Source organism: Onychostoma macrolepis, chromosome 03 (assembly GCF_012432095.1).
Source record: "Onychostoma macrolepis isolate SWU-2019 chromosome 03, ASM1243209v1, whole genome shotgun sequence".
Lineage (NCBI taxonomy): Eukaryota > Metazoa > Chordata > Actinopteri > Cypriniformes > Cyprinidae > Onychostoma > Onychostoma macrolepis.
Window position 1 is genome coordinate 29,685,920 of NC_081157.1, and position 21,796 is coordinate 29,707,715.

At 37.0% G+C, this 21,796-nt stretch overlaps 1 protein-coding gene across 2 annotated transcripts; it reads right to left on the bottom strand.

Annotated features, from left to right (window-relative positions):
* Window positions 1–13,875: 13,875 nt before the first annotated feature.
* Window positions 13,876–21,323, bottom strand: chst12a (carbohydrate (chondroitin 4) sulfotransferase 12a). 2 transcript variants are annotated; one of them, XM_058771821.1, is made up of 2 exons: window positions 21,191–21,323; window positions 13,876–18,514 (listed from the first exon to the last, which is right to left on the bottom strand). In XM_058771821.1, exon 2 carries the CDS (start codon window positions 18,459–18,461, stop codon window positions 17,151–17,153), a length of 1,311 nt encoding a protein of 436 aa, XP_058627804.1. In that variant the 5' UTR covers window positions 18,462–18,514; window positions 21,191–21,323; the 3' UTR covers window positions 13,876–17,150. The 2 variants fall into 2 exon arrangements, with proteins under 2 accessions (XP_058627804.1, XP_058627805.1); XM_058771822.1 differs by lacking the exon at window positions 21,191–21,323 and adding an exon at window positions 20,337–20,480.
* Window positions 21,324–21,796: the final 473 nt, after the last annotated feature.

Below are 21,796 nucleotides of genomic sequence, written 5' to 3' on the forward strand. Positions count from 1 at the left end.
CGTTGCCTTTAACTTGAAGCTATTAAGGCAAAATTAGCTAATGTATAAAGCTGCTAAGAAAAATGTTTTTTTTATTATTATTGTTGTTGTTGTGAAAAGCACTACTGTAATTGAAAATAAAAAATTTAATTAAATAAAAACATTTCAGGTTATGCATCTAATTGTATTTTAATATTGGTTAGAAAAGAAAATATCTTCTAGATATTTAATCATTTGCTTTGGCTCTAGTGCATTGACAATATAAAATTCAGTTATTTCATTATTCTATTTCACTATTCATTATTCTATTATCTGTTATTTCACACATTGAATATTTTTCTCATACAGTGTAAATATGTCAAAGTATAAAATATATGCCATTATGTTTTAGGAAAGGGGTCCCTCACAATCATCATATCAGTGTCCTTGACTTAAAAGGTTTGAAAACCCCTGTTATAAATTATTGTGGATGCAAAAAATAAATAAATAATTTTAAAAAATCTTTAGTAATTGTACAGTGTTTTTAATCGATTTTCCATACTATTGCTATAATCATATAAACGTGCATTTGCATTCACAAAAAAATCCTACTTGTTCAAGAGTTTCAAGAGTGCATGAATGAAATGAAGGTCAGACAGAATGTAAAGGTTCTAAATGCCTTGTGAAGATTCATAGAAATTCAATGTCATTAAATGTACTGTGCTTGATTGTGAATAATCATTACTTGCCTTCTTCAATAAAAACCAACGTGAATTGACTCAGAGATGGTTCACCAAGCTGAGCTGCCCTCAGATCTTTTGATATGAATAGATCCACACACTTAAGAATATAATAATAGGCTATAATGGACCACATTAAATACAAACACAATCATCACCTCTTTATTTCTGTTATCATGAGACTTTCTGAGATGACAAACATTTTGATTAAAAAAAATCACAAAACAGAATTAATGGGTGGGGAAAACAATATATGTATATATATATATGTATATATATATATATATATATATATATATATATATATATATATATATAATGCTGTCAAACGATTAAATGTGATTAATTAAAAGTTTTGTTTACATAATATATGTGTACTGTGCATATTTATTATGTATATATAGATACACACATGCATGTATATATTTAAGAAAAATAAATTGTTTATATTTGAAATATATTTATATATAATATAGATTATATGAATATAAATATATACATGCAAATATTTTTGAAATATATACTGTGTGTATTTATATATTCATAACTAATATACACAGTGTACACATTATGTAAACAAAAACTTTTATTTTGGATGCGATTAATCGTTTGACAGCACTAATATATTGTATATACAATCCGAATTCCGGAAATGTTGGGACGTTTTTTAAATTTGAATAAAATTTAAACTAAAAGAATTTCAAATCACATGAGCCAATATTTTATTCACAATAGAACATAGATAACATAACAAATGTTTAAACCGAGAAATTTTACAATGTTATGCACAAAATGAGCTCATTTCAAATTTGATGCCTGCTACAGGTCTCAAAATAGTTCGGACAGGGGCATGTTTACCATGGTGTAGCATCTCCTCTTCTTTTCAAAACAGTTTGAAGATGTCTGGGCATCGAGGTTATGGGTTTCTGGAGTTTTGGTGTTGGAATTTGGTCCCATTCTTGCCTGATATAGGTTTCCAGCTGCTGAAGAGTTTGTGGTCGTCTTTGACGTATTTTTCGTTTAATGATGCGCCAAATGTTCTCTATGGGTGAAAGATCTGGACTGCAGGCCAATTCAGCACCCGGACTCTTCTACTATGAAGCCATGCTGTTGCAATAGCTGCAGTATGTGGTTTTGCATTGTCCTGCTCAAATACACAAGGCCTTCCCTGAAATAGATGTCGTCTGGAGGGGAGCATATGTTGCTCTAAAACCTTTATATACCTTTCAGCATTCACAGTGCCTTCCAAAACATGCAAGCTGCCCATACCATTTGCACTTATGCACCCCCATACCATCAGAGATACTGGCTTTTGAACTGAATGCTGATAACACTGGAAGGTCTCCCTCCTCTTTAGCCCGGAGGACACGGCGTCCATGATTTCCAACAAGAATGTCAAATTTGGACTCGTCTGACCATAGAACACTTTTCCACTTTGAAACCCCATAGGACACAACGGAGCTTCTGGACCATGTTTACATATAGCTTCCTTTTGCATGACAGAGTTTTAGTTGGCATCTGCAGATGGCACAGCGGATTGTGTTTACCGACAGTGGTTTCTGGAAGTATTCCTGGGCCCATTTAGAAATGTCAATGACAGAATCATGCCGATGAGTGATGCAGTGTCATCTGAGGGCCCGAAGACCACAGGCATCCAACAGAGGTCTTCGGCCTTGTCCCTTACGCACAGAGATTTCTCCAGTTTCTCTGAATCTTTTTATGATGTTATGCACTGTAGAAGATGAGATTTGCAAAGCCTTTGCAATTTGACGTTGAGGAATGTTGTTTTTAAAGTATTCCACAATCTTTTTACGCACTCTTTCACAGATTGGAGAGCCTCTGCCCATCTTTACTTCTGAGAGACTCTGCCTCTCTAAGACTATGGTTTTCAAACCCTGGGTCTGAGACTTAAAAAATGGGTCGCCAGGGTGATTTAAGGAAAACATATGTAACCAAGTTCAAGACTCAGGAAAGAAGCAACTAAATAACATAAACAATAAAACGAAAGTAACTCAGGTCAGAATCAATGTGTATTTGCGCTCTGTTTTTGCAGCGTTGTACATTGTAGCAAATCAGAGACATATCTGTTGATTTCTATAATGCAATGGCCAATCAGAGGAGTTTCAGTGAGTCAGAATCCACTCACCGCTCAGAACGCGAGTGTTCTTCTTTCAGCCCAGAGTTCTGGAAGCTCGCGACGCGAATCCTCTGATTATAATGAACAAAGTGTAGGTGATGTAAATAAGAGATTAATTGTGCTGTGTTGACAGATTGATTATAGCGGAATTAGAGATCACGATAAACTGAAATGAGTGACAGCTTTTTAAGGAAGCGCACTTTGCACGCATTCTTTGCTGTATATAGCCTATTCTCCATTCAGAATTTGAATAAAAGTTTCGTTTTTCATGCTGCTAAGAGGACCAATGTGTCGTACTTGCAACAAACGTTCGGAAGTGACATCCGCATATTCTCTCGAAATTGCAATGACATTGTGATAATCATAACTATGGACTGGACAAAATATGATATGTCAGAATAGATGTGCATGAAGGCAAGCACCCTCACTAATTTCATAATTATATATATATATATGGGTCGCGACAATTTAAAAAGAAAAAAATAAGGTCGCTCTGAAAAAAGTTTGAAAACCACTGCTCTAAGACATCCCATTTATAGCTAATCATGTTACAGACCTGATGTCGGTTAACTTAATTAGTTGCTAGATGTTCTCCCAGCTGAATCTTTTCTAAATTTCTTGCTTTTTCAGCTCTTTTTTGCCCCCATGTCAACTTTTTGGAGACCTGTAGCAGGCATCAAATTTGAAATTAGCTCATTTAGTGGATAAAAGTGTAAAATTTCTGTTTAAACATTTGATATGTTCTCTATGTTCTGTTGTGAATTAAATATTGGCTCATGTGATTTGAAAGTCTTTTAGTTTATTTTATTCTAATTTAAAAAACATCCCAACATTTATGGAATTCGGGTTGTATATTCTTATATATATATATATATATGTATGTGTGTATGTATGTATGTATATAATTCTAATATCTATCTATCTATCTATATTCATATCTATATACTAATAGATATATATATATCATTCCGAGGAAATCTGAATGGCATAGTGGGAACGCTGCGATAACAGTAACAAAGGAGTTTACATGAAGCCATATAGACATTATATCCTAATTCAAATATTCATAGTCATGAATCCTCATCTCAGCAAGAGCTCCAGCTTTGTCTTCCACAGACATGTGACCACCAACACTATCACTGCTCTTCATATTCATGCTAATTCTGATTAGCAACTGTCACATCACTCAATATGCAGAATGGGGCTTGATTAGCCTGTAAGTATTTCACTTTAGTAAGAATGAGCGAATACTGAGAGCAGATATTGGAAGCTGATGAATAGTAATTCTGTTCAGGAGAGATGCAGACTGCGGTAGTTATTAGCCTGAGCTCAGTAGCACGCCTTTCACAGGAACGGGGCGTAATAGAAAATACAAGGAGCACTTCATGAATAAAAGGAAAAAGAACAGAATCAGTAAATGTCTTGGAGAGATGGCAGATGTTATCATCCCTCAGATGCACTGGCATTATAAGCTTACAATCTAAGACTTTCAGTTTGAAGTGATATTTTATATTTACCATAAAGAATATTCAGAATAAAATTGTTGATTTCATCAGACTTATCTAAATACGACAAATTAATTGCTTTGTTATAATTAAAAAACAAACACATTCAATTTGTAGTCTGAGATCAATGGTCATGGATTTAATGAAGAGTTAACAAAAATTACATGTACATTTTTTTAATCTTAAATGTGGCATAGAATAGAAAACTGTATTTACTTTGGCATAGTTGAATAATAACAGTTCTGTACATGGAAATGACATACCGTGAGCCTCAAACACCATTGTTTCCTCCTTCTTATGTAAATCTCATGCAAGCAAAAGACCACTGAAAAATAGGCAAATCAGAACATAACACCGATTGTGACGTTACAGTCGGAATCACTAATAGTTACACCCCCAACATTTGCATATACCCGCCCATGTTCTAGGCCAGCCGAATCATCAAAAGTTCTGCAGGCATTGTGAAGAAACAAACAAGGACAACAGCGAACATGGCAGATCATAGAAATAAATGTTATGTTCCAGGCTGTGCAGGGGATGTGAAATGCAGGGATGGGTTGGTGTCTGTATTCAGAAAGGCATGGAAAACAAATAACCATTCTAATAAAATAACGCGAGCCACTAAAGGGACATGGTTAGCTTCTAGCTAGCGGTAGCCTGTTACATTACAGTACATAAGATTTCGCTTACCACATAAACAGAGTAAGGAGAGATGACTGAGGATGATGGTGAATGATTTACAGATCCTGAGCACCACTGACAAGCATCTGATCTTGTAAAATGTGTGGTAAATACTGCCGCTGTACTTTACACAGAGCACATGCAATCGAAATCGAGCATTCGAAAGCAGTTTCAATGCCCCACATATTAATAGCGGCTCCCTAATGCCCGCATTTTATATACAGTATAATTACCCAACAACATAACTGTGTGAGAAAGTATTGAAATATACATTTTCCCTGTGTTTTCTTCCTGCTGTGTGAGCTACTGAAATGAGCAGCACTGTGAAACAGCCAATCAGAGCAGAGCTCAACATTATTATTCATGACCCTTCCAAATAAGGTAATAACAAACCATTTCATTCTACGGAGAAATCCTAGGGTTGTAAATGGACATGTAAACCCATTTCTGGAGATTTTTTGCCCTTACCTAAGCCACATACCTTCTATGTAGATATCAGAGAACAATTTAAAATATTGTATCAATGCATTCTATGGCACCTTTAACTAGTATACCAAAAGTTTATTGAAAGTCTTGCTGGTGTTTTGTTTTTTTGTTTTTTTCATTGAAAAACAAAAAGTTTAAAATGAAGAAATAGTTAGGACATAAAACGAATTCAGAATTTCATATTCCAGATCATCACTAATGAAAGAAGCATATGTGTGACACTGATTGTGACATACATACTTCCACTGAAGCTCACAGTGCTCCATGGATCACCTCAAATCATGCTGGAGAACATCATCTTCAGGTTTGATCATCAAGTAACTAATCAAGAGAGCCGTGCTATAAATATCAAATATTATATGGGTCTATTCTGTGTTTGTTGTGTCTTATAAGAGTGCAATGGCCAATTACACAATCTTTATATCTAAGAACATTATATGTCAAATCTGCTTAAAGTATAAATATATCTACTTAAAAATAAAAGTGTTACAACCCACTCCACCCATACACACACTATACACATACAACACACTAAATGTGTGTGAGTTTTGAAAGCATTTGAAAACTTTGAAGGGGTCAACTCCTGTCATGTCAGTGGGCTCAGGACTGTCACTGAGCAGATCATTTCAAACCCTTGTGTATTAATAAGGACTACGTATTAAGAAGTTGATTCTCCCAACTGCTTCTACTTGGATGTTTTCCACTAGATGTCAGAGCATGGCTGCAGGGATCTGCTTTCATCAGTGCACTGATGTTGGCTGATGGAGTCTGGCCTGCTGTCGTTACAATAATTCATTCCAGAGGCCTGGACTTTGTACAGACCAATAAAAGTTCCTCCAAGATAAGTTCATTTATTGTGCAATATTTTTATAGTGTTATAACCCACCCCACTTACTATTGCTTTAGTATGTAATTCAAAAAATGTATATACACTACCATTCAAAAGTTTAAGGTCAGTAAGATTCTTTAATGTTTTTTGAAAGTCTCTTATGCTTACAAAAGCTGCATTTATTTGATTAAAATTCAGTAAAAATAGTGATATTGTGAAATATTATTATACTGTAAAAGTTAGATTTTTCATATTTGTAAATAAAATAGATTGTTGGAGTAGGTTTTACAAGAATTTTACTTAAGAATTTTATGTTTAATTCAGTGTGTTCTTTGTAATTATTTATGAAATTTAGATATTCCTGAGTGAAAAATTGTTTCAAAGTAAACTCTACATAATTTTTCAGTGTGCAATTTAAAATAACTTAATCTTGATATATAATTGGAAATTGTGATTTATTCCTGTGATGGCAAAGCTGAATTTTCAACTTCATTCTGAGTTTCACGTTCCTTAAAAAGTCATTCTAATATGCTGATTTGCTGCTCGAGAAACATTCTTATTATTCTTCTTTGTTGAATAGAAACTTCAAATAAAGACCTCTGCTGAAAAAAAATAAATATAATAATAATAATAATAATAATAATAAAAATAAAACATAATGACCTTTTGAATCGTAGTGGGTAACCATTCCCAGTCTCCTCTATACAGCATTCAATAAACAAATGATATCCAAATAAATAAATAAATAACATTGGAAAGTTTTCAGTGGTAGTAATATCTCAAATACCTAACCCTAATCACTGTGATCATCCTCATCATGTGAACTCCACTGATCCAACCTGCAACAATTAGTTCAGTGGTTTCCATTGATTTTTAGTGATAGATCCTCCTCCTGCACAGTACTAAAGTCACTTCTACGATTCATGTTAACCTTGGTTCCATTACCATTAACCTCAGCAGGATGAGTCCATGAATACAGACAGTCACACATCATCCAACCAATTTCATCAACGACATTCCCTTTAATAGCACTGATTTCCTGGGATAAATCCTAGATACCAGTCAGCAGAGTGAGAGCACAGGTTGAATACACTCATGGTGATCTGACCACCTGCTTCCCCCGAAAACATCCAACATAGACAATGCCATACCATGGCATAGCTCGAAAAACATCCAACACACAGGCCATTAGTACCCATGTTGTGTTCCAATGCAATTACAGGACACGATACTCTATATGCAAGTGGTTTCGTATCAAATCCATCAGTGACATCAGAGGACACAGATTATATACGGCTAATACAAATACTCAAGACGTGGATCCCTAGAGCTCCTTTGCTTTGATCCATTAGCTGTGCCGCATCAACTTGTACCCACAAATTCTCTCAAGATGTCAAAGGGAAGACCAGAGGGAATATAAATATACCAAAGATGGTTGCTGCAGGATATAGTTAAGATTGGCTTTCGGTACATTAGGATGCAGTCAGGAGACAGGTGACTTCATCATCAGTAAGGATGCCGAGTTGACCTGAATCTCCAGCCTGAATCACATCCGGAGTGATAAATCACCAAGTAATACAGTTTAAGTGCTTTTGTCTCAAATTTTTAGATGTTTAGATGAGCTTTTTATGATAACAGACCAATTAAACCTTTGCACAGTTTTCAAGGAGGATGTCATGTGTCACATGTGTAGAATCCGTTTAGAGGTAGTGTAAGACCTTTTAGTAAGACAAATGGCAGGGTCAGTAATGGAAAAAAAGGAAAATCCTTTGTCCTTATACACTGATCAGCCAATAAAACAACTTTTGACTTTGACAAGGGCAAAATAGTTGGGTCAGAGCATCTCCAAAACGGCGAGTTTTGTGGGTTTTCCCAGTATGCAGTGGTTAATGCCTACAAAAAGTAGTGCAAAGAAGGACAATCGGTGAACCAGCTTTTTACTGCCAAAAGCATCTACAATGGGCAAGTGAGAGTCAGACCTTGACCATGGAGCAATGCCTGGTCTGATGAATCACATTTGATTTTAGATCTGGCGGATGGGTGCGCGTGCGTTGTTTTCCAGGGGAAGAGATGGCAGCAGGATGCACTAAGTGAGGAAAACAGGCAGGCGGAAGCTGTGTTATGCTCTGGGCAATGTTCTAAACCTTGGGTCCTGGCATTCATGTGGATGTTACTTTGACACGTATCACCTATCCAAAGATTGTTGCAGACCATGTCATGGCAATGGTGTTTTCTGATGGCAGTGGCATATTTCAGCAGGATAATGCACCTGCCACACAGCAAAAACTGTTCAGGAATGGTTTGGGGAACATGACAAGATGTTGCTTTGGCCTCCAAACTCCCCAGATCTCAATCCTGTTGAGCATCTGTGGCATGTGCTGGACCAACAAATCTATGGACATCCCACCTTGCAACTTGCAGGACTTAAAGGATCTGCTGCTAATGTCTTGGTGCCACAGGACATGTTCAGAGGTCTTGTGGAGTCCATACCTTGATGCATCAAAGCTGTTTTTCCAGCACAAAGGGGGACCGACACAATTTTAGGAAATCAATAATGCCAAACTAAGGTTTTCTTTTCAAGAATGTTATTCTTATAGGAAGTTTTTTTTTCTTCATTATGATATCATTTTTTACTTTTTTACTGTTCCAAAAAACAAATAAATTCAGATATAAAAAATATACAAAATAGTAGAGGTGTATTCATTGCATTTACAAAATGCATTTTAATGTATTTTTGAATAAACTACAGATCTGGACAAATAAAATCTGGGTCACGTCATTGACCCCTTTTCTGCAGACATAGTTTCAGTATTTTTTAGAAAGCCGTTGCACTGCAGGCCATATGTCCAGCCTGACATCTTTTCAAAAACATGTTTACAGGACACTTATGTCCTGTGGAGACAGCAAAGTGACAACAACTCCATCCCTGTGATGCTATCACCTCCTCTGCAGAGGGGCGGAAGCTCTGACTTTAGTGACATGGCAGATGTGTGATGGCTTGCTCTACCCTCAGCTGTGATAACATTCCATCAAGAGGAGAGAGAGGATGAGTGCTGCATGTAAACATCTGCAATCATATCCCTGGGTTATGTCCTGGAGACATGCCATCTGGCCTTTCAAAAAATAAAAAATAAAAAATACTGACAGCAAGGTCAACACTACTATTAAATGTCCAACCTTGAAGTAAGCAACATCCACAGATATTGATGGAAATATTCCTTGTAGGTTCTCTTTTGCTGTTAACTTATGGAAATGTGTGCAAAATCTTTTGAAAAATAATATGAGCAGAGAGAAAGTTGTATGGAAAGCTTTAGCTGTGTGAACACAGTCATTCATATATATATATATATTACTTGAGTACATTTTTGGGGTAACTAATACTTTTAGAGTATATTTAAAAATGGGTGACTTGGCCACGTCCAATACCTTAATTTTGTTTTTCTTGAGACATTCAGAGGTGGACTTGCTGGTGTGTTTGGGATCATTGTCCTGCTGCATAACCCAAGTGCACTTGAGCTTGAGGTCACAAACTGATGGCCGGACATTCTCCTTCAGGATTTTCTGATAGAGTATAGAGTTCATGGTTCCATCAATTATGGCAAGTCATCCAGGTTCTGAAACTTCTGTCGCATCAGTCCACAGAATATTTGCCCAAAAGTCTTGGGGATAATCAAGATATTATTTGGCAAATGTGGGACGATCCTTTGTGTTCTTTTTGGTCAGCAGTGGGTTTTGCCTTGGAACTCTCCCATGGATGCTGTTTTTGCCCAGTCTCTTTCTTATTATTGAATCATGAACACTGACCTTAATTGAGTCAAGTGAGGCCTGCAGTTCTTTAGATGTTCTGGGTTCTTTTATGACCTCCTTGATGAGTCGACTTTGTGCTCTTGGAGTAATTTTGGTTGACCAGCCACTCCTGGGAAGGTTCACCACTGTTCCAAGTTTTCTCCATTTGTGGATAGTGGCTCTGACCGTGGTTCGCTGGAGTCCCAAAGCCTTAGACATGACTTTATAACCCTTTCCAGACTGATACATGTCAGCTATTTTGTTTCTCATCTGTTCTTGAATTTCTTTAGATCGCGGCATGATGTAGGGCAGGCAGATCGGTTTGGACAGCTTTTTTCCCTTAATAAATGAAATCATCATTTAAAAACTGAATTTTGTATTTACTTGCATTATCTTTGTGTAATATTAAAATTTGTTTGATGATCTGAATCTTGTGTGACAAATATGCAAAAAAATAAACAGGAAGGGGCCAAAAATCTTTTCAAGGCACTGTATATGCATATATATATATATATATATATATATATGTGTGTGTGTGTGTGTGTGTATGAATGAATGAATGAATGAATAACTGATGACAGCAGAATCCCAGGCAAATTTATTCTACAGGCTTATGAATATTTACAAATTGAATTGCCCATATTTTAATTGAAGATATGTTGCAATAGTAACACTATGAATAAAAAAATTAATGATTCCACTCAATTAGACTTCTTGTTTTAAAGAAAAGCAAAGATGTCTAAAATGTATATCTCATTCATGGAAATAGTCAATAATAAAAATAATAAATTGTAACTACAATGAGTAATACATGTAAAAACAATAACATTATTAATAGGATGCCACTTAGGGCCTAAAAAGTAAAATTTTTAGTGTACAAATCTGTTCCCACAAAATTGAAAGCACATGATCGTCCAAGATGTCTTGGTATGCTGAAGCTTAAAAATTTCCCTTCCCTGAAGGTAAGGGGCTTAAACCCAGCCCATACCATTATCCATCTTTAGAGCTGACACAATGCAATCAGGTAACATTTTCCTGGCATCCACCAAAGGAAAACTTGCCCATCAGACTGCCAAACAGAGAAGCGTGATTTGTCACTCCACAGAACAGGTTTCCACTGCTCAAGAGTCCAGTGGTGTGCTTTACACAAGCCCTTCTGATGCTTGGCATACTTGGTTATGCGATGCTTACATGCAGCTGCTCGGCCATGGAAACCCATTTCATGAAGCTCCCGCCGCAAAGTTTTTATGCTGATATTAAGGCCAGTGGAAGTTTGTAACTATTCAGCTATGAAATCAGCAATCTCGGTTACTCTTACTTACCATGCACCTCAGCACTCAGTGACCCCGCTCTGTGACTTTACATGGTCTTCTGCTTCATGGCTGAGTTGCTGCTGTTCCTAAATGCTTCTACTTTCTAATAATACCTTTTACAGTTGACCGTGAAATATCCAGAAGGGATAAAATTTCACTAACTGACTTACTGCTAAGGTGGCATCCTATCACAATGCCATGCTTGAATTCACTGAGCTCTTCAGAACGACCAGTTTTTGTTTTGTTTTTTTCCCAAAAGTTTGTAAATGCAGACTGCATGTACCTGATTTTATACACATGTGGTAATGGGTCTGAATGAAAGATATGAATTTAATAATTAAGAGATGTGTCCCAATACTTGTGTCCATATAAGGGAGAATATGGTTCTATAGCTCTGAGAAAAACTTTTCCTTCTGAATAACACCAGCTAAAATTAAACCTGTTGTGACATTAACATTTGCTGGGCCCTTTCAGACGATCTAATTCAATCAGAGGGGAGTACATCGTTGACACCGCTGATTTCATTGTGAAGGGAAAAAAACGTGACTGACAAGACTTTATGCCCTCCGTCCATGCGACCTATCGGCAGACCGTTTTCATTAGCATTTCTCATTAGAGTTCTGTTGAAAATGATCACTGTGACATGCACAGACACTACTGAAACACTGACCAAAAAGAGTGTCTACGTATATTAGAGTTTTAAAAAAAAATCCCTGTAGCTCAGAGAAAAAGGTTGAGGCAGAAAATCAATTGGCTGTTCTGATTAAATTAATAAAGCACAAAATACCGCCATATCATTTTGATGTTTAACAAATTAAAATGGCAATCAATTTGCAAAACTCTTGTCAGGCATCTCATCTTCTATTTAACCCGAGAGGTCCATTTGATATCGGTGGGAGTGAAACAGTTCTTTTGGTCTCAGGATCATGGTGTACGTTTACATTTTTGCAGTTTAAATCCCAAATCATTTAATTATTTCCTATTTAATTTTGTGTGTCTGCAGTGAATAATTAGTCAGATTCCCACAGACCAAAGCTGATTCATAAATTCAGAAACAGCTCTGGAGGCCTAATTAATAGGGTAAATATTGATTTTTAGACTATAAAATACAGCTTTTTTTTTTTAAGCAGACGTTTTTAATTCATCTTTTTGGTATAGCCTGTGGATGAAAACTATTAAATGAGTCATGCTGCATATTGCATTTATCTTTTATTCCAAATATCTTTAGGGTCTATACCCTAAGATAGAATTGCAAACTACCCATATGGCTTTGCATATTACACCTATGATTATGATTAGAAATTGTGATTGCTGAGAATAACATTGTGTCAATCTCCTTACACTACAATTGCAAAACGCGGCAAATATGCATACATGCCCTGCATGGTCCTGAGTGAGAATTTCTAATTTTGAGAGCCTAGAGCTAGAACAACTAATATCAGCAATATCATTCATAACATCCCTTCCGATTTCCATTGTTAGATTTTTGTACACTTTTATAAATATGGAACAAATCTATGTAGGAATCGAGACAGACAAAAGCCTGCCTTGTCTGAGTGGTTCATGTAGCCATGGAAAAAGCTCAGTCCATGTGTGACCACTGCTCTGTGTGGCCCTCGTGACCACACTCTTCCACACACTGATATTTCCTTACAGTCAAAGGAAGGAGCTTCCTGTCTGCTTCAGTACATTGGTAATACCTACAACACACAAAGGAACACTAAAAATACCAGTAAGTGATTCCTAACAGCTGTGAAACACTCCTGTTTTCTTAATAGCCAGTTTACCAAAGGTAGTGGGGAACATTTCATAAAGATAATGTAGGTTCAGAATCAGAATGCTTGGACACACTTGTCATGCATATGTAAATTCTCAACATGCATTGGACTTGTGTACTTCTGTGCCATCTAGTGGTTAGGACCTGCCAGCACTCCAATATAAGGGGGGCCAATCCTTTGGGATGAACAATACCCAACAGTCTATATTACAGATGTTTTTTTTGTTTTTATTTATCTGTATTGGGCTGATTGGATATTTAATTGTGCTCATTTCCTTATACAAGACTCTACTAAAGTTAATATTAAAAAAAATGTAATCTTTAGCAAATGTTAAAATGAATTATCAATTTTATGATACTGTGAAATTCACTTTTACTCTGAAAAATAGAGTAAAAATAATTTAACTCAGAAACTGCTAGAAATAGAATTGCTAGAAATTTCACAATTACAAAGAAACAGCAAGTAACATTTAATTGAAGTTTTGACAGAAACACTGAAATAGTGTTTTCTTGAAAATGTACTCCAAAACCTCAAAAAATATTTTTTATTATCCTGATCTCAACTGAATTTTAGCATCCCTAATCCATAATATACAATAACATAAATATACACACTTATATAAATGTGTGTTTAAAGTGAGGATGAACTTGAGCAGAGCTCTTTTACTGAATAAACATGGTTCTTTTAGAAATGGAACAGCATTTCCGTAAAGCAAATAAAGAGCAGATATCAATTTTACAGTGTTTGCACCATGCATTGAACTTTATTGAACTTTTTCTTTTGAAATTGAAGCATTAAATAATACCATAATAAATAAAAGAAGAGCTATGTACATTGCCCAAAGGGAAAAAAAGCAAACCAAACCAAATGTCAAGAACACACTTGCTAAGACCTGATTTAATGTAACAAATGTTTCCCTTTTTGTTCTCAGCATGATTTCCTGAAAATACGTCATGCAACTAAGAAATTCCTATGACTGAAAAGTACGCCAGGTAAAAAAAACAAACAAAAAAATAACTTTTTTTCTTAATATTGGCATCAAAACAATCACTAAACAATATAACACCTTTCTTTGTACAACGTGGCACCAAATGTATACAAAACACGTCCTCATCTTGAAAAAGAAATCAACAGCATAGGCAACTGCACACATAACAGAACTTAAGGTTTACGAAATAGGAAAAGTTGGAGCTGATCTGACAAATCTCAACAGCACAGTCGGAATTGTGGCTACAAATCTGATCTTTTCCATGATGCAACACATAAGCACAAGTACACTTTTTTTTTTTTCTTTGATTGTTTTAACTGCAAGTCAGAGACTCGCTTACAAAAATACTTTTTTTAATGTAAACTTTTCTCCAAAGGCACTGCTACCTAATGAGCCCAACAGTGCGGTAAATCTGAATCGTGGCTTCCCCTGAACTGGGACGTCCCGTTCCCTCTGGCCCGTCACTTCCACAACAATCATGCTACACTTGTGCTCCACAGTATTACTCCCTAATACAACATACAATCAAATCCACTTTCTTCCATCCTCTTATCTCTCACTGCCTTAGAGATCGATTTTATACATGTGATCAAATGTGCAAAATGCGGCACAAAAACATGATGGAAAGTAAAGGAAACACTTTCTTGGTAAAGAAAAAAAATAACCCTAATAAACCCTTATATATTTCTTTTGCACATGCCCATGTTCGACACGCGACTAGATGAGGAACTATAAACAATACTGACATTTGTGCTTCAACGGTCTAAAGCAATTACACCAAATAACTCTTGCTAAGTAAGAAATAAATACCCTGTGCCTGCAATTATATGCCTAACAAGGCCAATATCCAAACAAGGCCATTATTTTACCCTCTAAGCCTAAAAGAGCAAAAGAACGGTAAGTTTGCTACAATATTCACGAGTGATGCATATTTATGAAGGACTGCAAGGCACACATGCTAACATCTATAGCATGCTGCAGATCTGAGGGCTCATCCAGTCCCTGCTACACACTAACAGAATAAAAGGACCAAAATGATGAAAGGCAAGATTTGCTTGACAAGAACAGGCCATAATATGAATACTCCAGCCTCGGTTACAAAGAAATATCTTTTTGATGTCATTTACTCCATTTACTTGCTTCACTGCAGAACACTGGCAATTCTGTGCAATAAAGGACCATGAACTACTTTAAAAGGTTGAAAAAAATATATATCCATGGAAGCATAAAAACTGAGGTTTCTGTGTTTAAAAAAACGTGCCATCTTAAAGAAAAGAAAAGAAAAGAAACTGCTGTAAGAGCAGTGATCCCTTGAAAAAAAAAAAAACTGTAAAACTTTTGCTTGCATTTCAAAATATTATGTAGCTTTTTTCCAAGGACAAAAGTGCCTTCACTTTTCACATTTAACTGTAAAAGGTTACAAAAATATTCTAAAATACTCTAATATGTGCACTCGCTAAATGTACAATAATTTTTGAAAATGTCTCGTGATATTTTAGTTTGGTGGTTCTTTAGGTAAAACATACAACTATACAACTTAAAATTGAGGGAAAAGGGTCTCTTGCCGGGATTATCACATCCATCCACATTATAAGAATAATACTAATGAGGTGATGAGTTTGTTTTTAAAACACTGTTGAGAATATAAAAAAAAAAAAAAAAAAAATTGTGCAGGCTTCTTTGAGTAGGTAACCATCAAAATGTCTCTCACATTGTCCATGAGGTCCATACAAATAACAGTAACACATTTAATGGGGTACTGGGAAATGGACTGAGGAAATGTAACCTGTGTGCAAGGAATGTATATTCACTACAGTATTACTTTCAATGCCCACAAGCTCCATAAAGGCCTAAAGGCTCTTTCACATGACTCAACATTACCCTCAGGACAGAGTAAACATTAACGCAACACCAAAATTAAGTTTGCTGCACCATTTATCACTGATCTATTCAAAGTGCCACTGACACGGTCAGCAATGCATGTCATGCTTTTTCCATGATTTATTGGTCATCTTTACTTACAGCATGTTTTTAGCCAATTACCTGAGCTGTAAGATCATGGCAATGCCGATTGGCTGAGTGCATCAAACCTTTCTCTAGTGACTATCATGAGCTATGAGGAAAAAGGCAGCAGCCCAGGAAAAATATATATTATGCTTTTAAGAGCACTCAAAATCTAAATTTTGAAAAAAACAAACAGGCACTGCTAAAAACATCCACTATAATATTTGCAATTCACAAATATTTTTGTATGTACGTGACATGTGGAAGAAAAAAATAGATATCATGGCCACAAAGTAAAAAAAATCATTCCCTCAACTTATTAATTTGTGGCCATGTTGTACTCATTCGTCCCCTCATTTTATTTAAATCATGGCCATGGTGTACAAATTCATTCACTTGTTTTATTTATTAAGTGTGGCTACTTTGTATTAAATTATTCGCTCATTTTAATTGAACTAAATCATGGTTATTGTACATGAATTTATTCCTCATTTTAATTTAGTTAAATCATGGCCATGTATTAATTCAATCATGGCTAACTAATTCGTTCCCTCATTTTAATTTGGTTCAGTCGTGGCCACAATTGAACAAGGGAACAAATTAGTACAACATGGCCACAATTTAACCAAAATGAGGGAACAAATTAAGTTGTGGAGACAAATTCTTCATTTTTTTTCTACTGATGTCATGTGTGGGCGACGTACTTTTAGCTGTCAATGGAGAAAGATGCTTTTTGAAAGCAGATAATTAAATCACGGTATCTACCTACTGGACCAACTAGCCAAACATTGACCCACTGAATGCTAGTCATGTGAAAGGGCCTTTATAAACAGCATCATGTGAAAGAGCCGCACATTAAGAACCAAGCAGCAGGAACTCCTATTGCCCTGTTTATTGTGCTGTGAAAATCTTGTCAGCACCTCAGTGAAGTTGGCGATCAGCGTATCAATCGTGTAACAGCTTCTCTGGTTTGGAATATCCAAACAGTTTAAAGTCGGCTTCATACAGCCTGTACAGCTCTTTTCTGGACTCCAACGGTATGTTGGCGAACCAGTCCTGCTCCCAACTGCTGACCGTTCGGTTACGATGACTTTGCGGGAACTCGACAACATTGTCAACGCGGAGAATCCGCAACAAATGCTCAGCGTCCTCATCCAAGGTCTCCAGCTTCCCCACGAAATCATAATTTATCTGGCAGGGATGGCACAGACGGTGCATTTGTCTCCAGTGCTCGTTGAAAGGCATCTCTTTCTCAGTGCTAGCATCCAATAGATACTGGACGAAATTCGAGAAAGACGGTCGAATCCCAGCAGCGAAGGCGTCCACGACCGATGTCGGTGGATCCGTGTAATTGCTGTATTTTCTCAACATGGTGACCGCAAATCTTTTGTAGAAGTCCTCGTTCTCTTGTTCGAATTTGTTGCGATAGGCAGAGATCAGTCGCACGAAAGGATCCCTGACGAACAAAAACTTGGTGTATTTCTTAAGCTTGATTTTCATGAGGTGCCGTGAGAACTTTCCATAGCGCTTCCAGAACTTGTTGAAGGTGAAGTGCAGGCTACTGTTATGGATGAGCTCCTGAGGAACATCTAAAGGGTCTTGGTAGGGCACGCCGTCCACTAACAGGCTCTCGCTCAACACGATCATGATGCGCTTCCAGTTTGTGCAGGCCACTTTGGGAACATAGCAGTAAATAATCCCATGCCTGTCGTCCACGATGAGGTGATCCAACTCTTTATTGGGTATGTCGTCAAAAGTCCTGTTCTTTCCGGGAAAGTCAAAGTAATTTTTGTTACTGCACACATCTTGGATTAGCTGCTTTCTGCTCTCCTGCTTTTGTTTTTTCTCAGGGTCAATTGGTGTCAGATGGATCTTCCACTCTCGTCTTGGGACAAATTTCTCCTCCGATTTCTCAGAGGACTGATTGTGAGGGTCTCCAGGGGGCGGTTCTCCTCTCACCTGTTCCGTGGGGTCTGCGGTTCCTTCTAAAAACTGGTTGACAAAAGCATCAATGTCCGTCAAAAAAGAGCCCTCTTTGTCTTCCTCTACTTTCTTTTGGGGGTCACGACGGCTCTGCGGAGAGAGTCGCGACGGATGGGGCCCGGAGATAGTTGTGTGCAGGTAAAAATTAGAGGCCCCCACATCATCCCAGTATATGATTATAAGAAGGATCATGAAGACGGCGCCCACAATCATAAAAATGCGGAACAGTCTCGACTTTCCCATTTTGGTTGATTTTGACTGAGAAAGTGCCATTCTCACCTCAACTCCATTACACAATCGACAGCCCAGACTGCATTCATCATAGTCTGAAGCAGAGGAAGACAAATCAGAAAAGGGAAGTCAAGAGTACGTCAGTGTTTTGTAATATTGTGGTTCTCTTTATGCAATAAAAAGTAACATTTCATATTATCTTTTAATGACACAGCATCTATATTTCTTTCTAACTGGTTAATCGTGATTGAGCAGTCAAATGTTGTTGTATAATCAGAGCAAATCTATATATTTCATGGCTCACTATGACAACGGTGCTATTTTAATGTCACGATACACTGTAGAGACGTGTTAGCTAGCTAACAGCTGGAATACACTACACAACTTTTGTCCTCATTTACAGTCTTAAGTCAACTCTAGTTGCTTCAAGTCAGAGTCAGTCAGCAGATTTTGGGCAGTCAAGAGTTGACAGGCTTCACAGAAAACTGCTTAGCCTATGATGGGCACAGACTCAAATTTGTTAGTTCCAGGCTTTGATTCTACACAGTCGTTGGAGATCTAACATGCCTGATATTTTTGAGCACGTATTGTTTCCATTTGTTGTGCATTTTCTAGCAGTGAGGTGCATGTTTCTGTGTGAGTTTGTTGTGTTCGTACCAATTTGAAAGTCTGGTAGTGTGTGATTCTCCGTTGTTAAGTGAAGCCCAGTTTTTCAGTTTACAATTTATAGCCTTGGTAAATGCATGATGCCAAGTGTTTTAAAATCTGTTCAGATTTTTTAAAATGTGTACTCAGAGCTGGATAGTAACTGAGTACATCAGATTACAAAAATTAAGTACTTGTAATCAAATTATATTACATTTTAACTTACTCGTAATCAGACTACAGTTACTTTTTATTGATTACATGATCATATATTATTCACACAATAGCAATAAATGATTAATAATTCAAATTATTCTTTTTACATAGTTCATCCCATAGACATATATAGACGCCCTATTCGACCGCTCCAGGCACGTAGATGTGGCTGCCATCTTGGAACGGTCAACTTGACGTTACACACCATACTGTAGGTTTGCACAGAGCCATTGGATTTGAAGACCATCGGCTGTGCAGGATTGTGGCATCTTTCAAATATTCAGTGATTACTATGGTGAACGACGTCAACTTGACCACTACAATATGGCAGACAGCTTACCTATAGCAGCCCACAGAAACAATCCCTAATGAGGCATCTACGTATACATATCTATGGTCAGTCCCCTGTTTGGGAAACCTTGACTTAATGTAATGTTTAATGCAGTTGTTAATAGCAACAAATGGAATGTTTTCTTTCTCTTTGTATTTTTATATCAATGGAACAAGATTATCCTTTTTAAATCAATGTGATAAATGAGCCAGGTCTAAAGTAATCTAAAAGTAATCAAAAGGTAGTCCAATTATATTACCAAAAATGTATAATGTAAATTATTAAATTTTTGTCATGCAATTTGGAATCAGTAACAGACAACAGTTTGTCAGTAATCTGCCCAGCTCTGTGTGTACTGTATTCCAGCCTTGAACATAGAAAAAGTAACATTTACCAATAAATAACATAGGCCTAATTAACACTGCATTACAGTGTAATATGCAGTGTTTGCTTCACATGTCAGATCTTTTCTTCTTGGAAGCTTTAAGCTTCATGTCTATTTTTTTTGGCATATAAATCCGTCAGCTGGCTATTATCACAAAATAAATCCTTCAGGGTTTGTTTGATCATAATAACCAGCTGACTGTACATTATCCCTTACATAACGCAAAGGGTGTTTTAGTTCAAACATTTTTATTTAGTAAGTAATGCAATGTAACCCCTGACAAGGGTTATTTTGCCACAGGGGATCTCATATTACCCCAAGGCGTTTACAGCCTACTTACCAAGTAATACACAGACATGATTATTAATATTAGAGCCTACTTGTTGAAAGCGCAGAGACAGAATTTGAACACCCCTACATAGCAAACACAGTAATTTTCCACATATATCCGCGTATTGTTATAAAAGAAACGTTATATTCCCCTGGAAAATTTGGCGTGTTTCAAACCAAGCGGCTGATAACGCACAGCTATTGGCTCATTTCGTTAATGCATTATATCGTCACAGCACAACACTGAAGATGCTGGCTACAAACAAACAAAATATGCGTGCGTAACTGTTGGTAGCGTAGCGTAATAACGACTCAGAAACTGACACGAACGTTTACGAGCTGACAACACGTGTGGATTTTTCCATGTATAATTCTTTATATATTTAAATTCGGGTCAGTTATTATTACGAAAACTCAAAATGCACTGAACAGCTACACATTTGCCATGCTCTCGTGTTCATTTCAAAGTCAAAAGCGACTCCTCAGATTCAGCTGGACACAATGCAGCTCTTTGACACCATCTCTGACTGTGGGAGGAAGCTGCAAACACTCGAGCTTATCCGGGAAAACTCCTCCGAAGCCCTTCATCTATACGTACTTTCTACAACACTGCAGATTACGATTAAAACGGGTGATGGTGTGTCGATTGTTTTTTCATTGACAAAATGAAGATATGAAGTCTAATCTAGAGCAAGTGCAAAGACGTGCCTAACCACTTTTTGTTCCATGGGAAGTCATGAAGCTACTCATGCCTGGGATTGCGTCTGTGGTTCGCGCACGCGGAATTAAAACAATGTTTAGCGTGATATGATCGAAATGACTGTGTAACGTGTCTAAACATGGCTGTAACGATCACGGTCTCACCTCATCGCAGGAGAGTGAATTTCTCGGCAGGCAGACGGCGTCAGCTGAGGAGGGATGTGCGCGCGGGGTGTTGACACAGCAGCGCTTTTAGTGCTCCGCGCGCGCAGATGTCGCGAGATTTCCAAGTGTGCGCAAGACTACTGCTGCTGAACCTTACAGGGATGAGGAGTTTAGTCAGCAGACTCTCGCGCTTTATTTTTATAAACCTTTGTAGAGTATATGCTCTACAGGACCTCCAATAAGCATACTAAAATGTACATTTTAAATAGGAAAAAGACCACATATTGAAAGGTGTCACAAAATAACGAGAATCGCTTTTAAAGAACGCCATAATAGTTTGTCAAAATGCAACAGATGGAATCGATACCACAATTAAACTTCATCCAGAATCATCAAAAGGAAATTCAAATGACATGTTTTGGAGTTATTAACATATGCAACAATATGTTAATTAAAACATATCTTCAAATAGAGCTCATGGGACCATTTAAATCAAAAGTGGAGGAATTTTCTTTCTCTATTAGACTATCTAGACCAGTGGATCTAAAACACGGGACCAGGACCCATAAAAAGGGGGCCTCATAAATCTTTCAAGGAGGGCAAAAG

Excerpts from the sequence above, each read along its gene's own strand:
- chst12a (XM_058771821.1), bottom strand. The coding sequence starts at position 18,461 with ATGGCACTTTCTCAGTCAAAATCAACCAAAATGGGAAAGTCGAGACTG.